Source organism: Sciurus vulgaris, assembly GCF_902686455.1.
Source record: "Sciurus vulgaris genome assembly, chromosome: 7".
Lineage (NCBI taxonomy): Eukaryota > Metazoa > Chordata > Mammalia > Rodentia > Sciuridae > Sciurus > Sciurus vulgaris.
Genome location: NC_136467.1, coordinates 8,102,167 through 8,107,484, shown reverse-complemented (window position 1 = coordinate 8,107,484; position 5,318 = coordinate 8,102,167). Strand labels below are relative to the sequence as shown.

The 5,318-nt window shown below is 46.9% G+C and overlaps 1 protein-coding gene and 1 pseudogene across 2 annotated transcripts; both read right to left on the bottom strand.

Moving 5' to 3' along the window:
* Positions 1-708: 708 nt before the first annotated feature.
* LOC306667013 (mas-related G-protein coupled receptor member H-like) lies at positions 709-1,632 on the bottom strand (annotated as a pseudogene). Its single transcript has one exon. The product of its transcript is annotated as a mas-related G-protein coupled receptor member H-like (transcript).
* A 1,743-nt stretch (positions 1,633-3,375) lies between these two features.
* LOC306664968 (high mobility group protein B3-like) lies at positions 3,376-4,226 on the bottom strand. Its single transcript, XM_079146123.1, has one exon. It carries the CDS (start codon positions 4,200-4,202, stop codon positions 3,597-3,599), a length of 606 nt encoding a protein of 201 aa, XP_079002249.1. The 5' UTR covers positions 4,203-4,226; the 3' UTR covers positions 3,376-3,596.
* Between the last annotated feature and the right edge of the window lie 1,092 nt (positions 4,227-5,318).

Below are 5,318 nucleotides of genomic sequence, written 5' to 3'. Positions count from 1 at the left end.
AAAAAATTTTTTTTTAGTTCTCATTGAACCTTTATTTTATTTATATGTGGTGCTGAGACTCAAACCCAGTACCTCACACATGCTAGACAAGTGTGAGTCACAACCCCAGCCCCTGGAATGAATTCTTAATGTGTGAATGATAGAGACACCTCTACAGGATAGGCCAACAGTCCCTTGTAAGTACTCACATGTCATCTTTGTGTCTCCAACAATTCATATTCCTTTCTAAGAAGAAAACATTTTCCTCTGACTAATCAGGAGCACAAGATTTGAAAAGAAGACATAATGGGGAGACAGTGCGGAGTGGTGTCCAAGACATTGGCACGAACAGTTTGGAAACATCACCTCTCCAAGACTGTCCCGGGTATTACAGGAGAAAGGTCAGGTCTGTGGGTCCCCTTCCAACTGGTAAGTAGCTAAGCCTCTGGAAGCCCCACTTCATCAATAACAGTGTTGGTTCGTGGTTCATAAGGTCGCTGAGACCATAAAATGAGACAATGTGTGTGAAACGTGGGCTTGGTGCCTGGAAGAGAGTGAGTGTTCAGAAAGGTCAGCGCTGCCTCACAAAGCCACAGCGGCCGTGTGGTGTGTTGCTATTGCTAATTCTCAGGAGGGAGGAAGGACCCCATTTTTGTCCTAGGTGAGCTGCCCGGTGGGAAAGTAGAGAGGTGTTTTCAGAACATCGTTACCGCCCTCAAGGGCAATGTCCTAATGTCCTAAGGGCATTGGGGTTGGAGAGGAAAGGGCAGCGTTCCCACCTGAACTTGGCCCTGGCTTTTCTTCAAAGACCCTCAGTAGCACTTCTTTCAGGGACTTTGTCCTGAGGCCACCGACCATGAAGTAGACGTCGGGATTCACACTGCAACTGATAGTGGGCGGCATGTTCGGATGGGTACTCGTCGCTGGCGCTGGAGTAGTAGACGGTGGTGAACAGGACCTTCCTGGGCAGGGCGAAGACCAGAAACAAGGCCACGGTGGCCATGGCGATCACAGAGAGCTTGGCAGGTCGGCGCACCTTGACCTGGCAGCAGTCTTGGATGAAGAGGATCAAGTTGGAGAAGATCAAGAGAGGGATGAAGACAAGGAAGGTCAAGACAGGACACGCACCAGCACTCTGGGGATCGCAGCTCTGGCGCCAGGAGGCAGAAGTTTTCCAGCCCCGATGCCATCATGGAAAGTGCCCCAGCAGCGTGCAGGCCACAGCGGGCTGGTGCCTCGGCGCCGGCACTGGTACCAGATCCGGCAGAGCGCAGTGGGCAGCAGACCCGAGTTGCAGCTGAAGGTCGTGAGAAGGACGTAGCTCAGCAGGGTGTTGTCGCCGAGGCGGAGGGTGTTCACCAGCTGCAAGGTGGACGCGCAGAGCAGGACCGTGAGGTGGGCGACAGCCAGGTGCAGAACATGGGCCCTGAACAGCTTCTTGTTGCTGCACAAGGTGAGAAGCAGTATCAGGATCCCGTTCCCAGTGACTCCGGGCCCACAAATGAGCGGGGACAAGTAGACGTGGCCGTGCTCTCTGTCCGCCTCTGATGGGCGCCCTCGCCTGCTCTGATGACCAGGTCGTGTGACCCAGGGATTCGTTCCTGGGAAACCGGGTGGATTCGAAGGACTCAAGGTCCCTGTCAACGGCTCCATTCTTGGGGACTCGCTGGCTTTCTCCTATACACCTGTGGCCAGAAATGGAAGGCAGAGTCCCTGGTGCCATTTGCTCCACACCTCACAGTGAGTTGGTTTCCGTGGAGGGTCCTCCCTCAGCGGTGTGTGAGGATGTGTGCCCAGAGGGTCGGGCTGGGTTTCCTCCTCTCCTTCCCCCGTTCCTCTCTCCTTCTGTCTCTTCTCCACCAGGCAGATTCCCCTGTGACCACCAGGTTCCCTCCAGGGAACCCAAGGGTGGCTCCCAACCCTGCCCCCAGCTGTCACCTCCCATCAGAATTCTTTCTCCCTGGCCTTGTGGGAAAAGCCCGGGAGTTCCTAAGTTGTGGGTTCCTAAGTTGTCCCCTGCCTTCCTGGAAGAGATTGCCCAGGTGCTTACCAGAAATAGAGGACAGAACTAGGAGAAGGGACCCAAGAGGAAAAGGATGACGAAATGGACCGATGATCAAAAGCCCTCGCACAAAGAAGAACGCCCTCGTGGGAGTATCTAGAAACTTGCGTCCCATCTCTCTCTTGAGCTACTCTTCCTTTCCCAAGCCTTGGCTTTTGCTTATAACGTCCACATAATCCCCCTAGCAGTTTATCTGTGCACCAGTAAACACAACTAGCAGCTGCTTGTGTCCTTCTCTCCTGTACATTGAGGGTCATCCCCTTGAGCTTAGCTGACAGGACAATCCAGCTACCAATGCGAGAGATGGGAGGAGAGGAAGGGAGGAAGAAAAGAGGCTCTGTTGAGCCCAGGTTCAGGGAGGCAAGAGCTACCCAGAGTGGGTAGCCATGCAGGATATGGTGCCTGGACCCAGGACAGCCTGTAGTCCACCACTTCTCTCCCCTTACCTGGTGTCCCTGTTGCCTGGGATTTCCTGACCCCAACCCACTGAGACATGGAAAGGAACAGGATTCAGGGAAGGGCTTACGGGGCTTCCTAGCTTGTTTCTCTATGGACTCTTGACAACAAAGTGCAAACTGTCTCATCTTTGCAAACAGGGCTGTGTTAAGAGTCACTTGTCACCAGCAATCTATGAGTGTACCTTTTTCCCCACATCCTTGGCAACACTTACAATATGCATTATATTCTTGTATTATGTTGTATTCTTTTCTTTAATGTAATACTGTTTATTTAACTTCAAAAACATTTCAGCATTCTAAACATACAAAAAATAACATAACATTGCAAATTGTATTTAAGTACAGAAGTTTCTTGAACTTTCATTGATGCAGTGGCTCTTTGCTGACAATGAAGAGTTCTACAGTTTGTTTGAAAACAAAGTTTAAAATCTACTGTACTTAACTAAAATAATTCAAACTCTCTCATGCCAGCTGACCCCCCTTTTCCCACAACTAAGAAAGGCAGCAGAATGCTATATCACTATATTCAAAAACAAGACGACCTGAAGCTAAATGGATGCCCACTGCAGTGTCAACAGGTCCAGCCTCACAGTGCACGCCCTGAGCTATGGCCCCTCCAAAAGGCATCTTCCCCCACAGCCTCAACGCCAGCAAGGAGCATCAAGAGTTTTTCTTGGTTGTTTTGTTCTTTTTACAGACTATAGATATGTACAGTCGATAACTGAGGATTTCTAGCCAATAACCATATAGTTAACACCACCTTACAAATTTAAAAAAAAAAAAAAATGCCAGAAACATCTTCAAATGCTTGTCACACCAACAGCAAAGTGCACAGAGTGAGAACACGAGAGTGCTTTTCATTTAAAAAATGTTTGGAAATATGTACAACTTTGATACAGTTCAGGGTTCTCTGGACACCCAGGGCCACTTCATGTAAACCACTGACAATTTCTAGAGCACTTTGAGAGACTACAATATGATCGTGATCAAATTCTGTAACTGAACCTAATGAGAGAAACAGACACATCTAAAATGAGATGTGTCAATCACGGCGCTCCCCTACTCTAAGGTATTCACAAGGAGACGGATAAAGTTTTTTATTCATCCTCCTCCTCCTCCTCCTCCTCCTCTTCTTCCTCCTTGTCTTCTTTATCTTCCTCTTCCACTTTTTTTCGGGCAACTTTAGCAGGACCCTTTGCGCCATCAAACTTTCCTTTAGACTTACAGTCAGCGACATCCTTCTCATATTTCTCCTTTGGCTTTGCAGCCTTAGTGATGTATGGCTGCTTTTCACTGTCACTTAAATTATTCCACATCTTGCCCAGCATTTTGGCCACATCTCCAATGGAGATACCAGGATTTGTGGACTTGATCTTGGGGTGGAATTCCGAAGAAAACAGGAAGAATCCAGATGGTGGTCTTTTGGGGGCATTAGGGTCCTTTTTCTTCTTGCCTCCCTTAGCTGGTCCATAATCCTTCATTTCTGGATCATAGTGCACATTATCCGCCTTTGTCATTTCATCAAATTTAGATTTCTCCTTCCCAGATATTGTCTTCCACCTCTCATAGCACTTCTTGGAAAATTCTGCAAAATTTACAGGGACTTCTGCATTTTTCTTCTTGTGTTCTTCCCTGCAAGTCTGCACAAAGAAGGCATAAGCAGACATCTTGCCCTTTGGTTTCTTGGGGTCACCTTTAGCCATCCCGACTATAGTATTGTTCACTAGTCTGGGCAGTGCAGGGCATGAAGCGCGACTCAGCGCTCCCCAGCCTTGTGCTAGCTGCCTCCACGAGAGCCACCTCTATGTTGTATTCTTGATAATTACTATTCTGACTGGAGTGAGATGAAATCTTAGAGTAGTTTTGATTTGCATTTCTCTAATTGCTAGAGATGTTGAACATTTTTTCATTTATTTGTTGATTGATTGCATATCTTCTGTGAAGTGTCTGTTCAGTTCCTTTGTCCATTTATTGATTGGGTTTTTTTTTCCCCAGTGTTAAGTTTTTTGAGTTCTTTATATATCCTGGAGATTAGCACTCTGTCTGATGCACATCACAAATTGGTGCAACCACTCTGGAAAGCAGTATGGAGATTCCTCAGAAAACTTGGAATGGAACCACCATTTGACCCAGCTATTCCACTTCTACTACAGTGATGCAGCCACATCAATGTGTACAGCAGCTCAACTCACAATAGCTAAACTATTATTAATAGATGCCTTTCAACAGATGAATATATAAAGAAAATGTGGCATATGTACACAATGGAATATTACTCAGTCTTAAAAGAGAATGAAATTATGGCTCTTGCAGATAAATGGATGGAGTTGGAGAATATCACACTAAGTCAAATAAACCAATCCTGAAAAATCAAAGGCCAAATGTTTTCTCTGATATGTAGATGCTGATCCGTAATGTGGAGGTGGTGTAGGAAGAACGGAGGAACTTTGCATTGGCCAGAGGGGAGTGACGGGAAGGGTGGGGTGGGGGGGATGGGAAGGACGGTAGAATGAGACGGACATTATTACCCTATGTGCATGTATGTTTGCACGAGTGGTGTGACTGAGTTGTGGTGCTCCATCTGTCCCAATGGGTTGAAATGCATTCTGCTGTCATATATAACTAATGAGAACAATAAAAAAAATTTTTTAAAGTCACTTGTCAGTCTCCTTTGGAAACTCAGAACACATTTCTAAGATTTGGCTGGGTTTCCAGGACAGCCAATGAACCTTAGCTATAACTAATTGAGACACTGTGAAATATGTATTTGGTCTTTTCTCTTTTTCTGGCATGCAACTCCTGAAATCTTTGGACTCTCC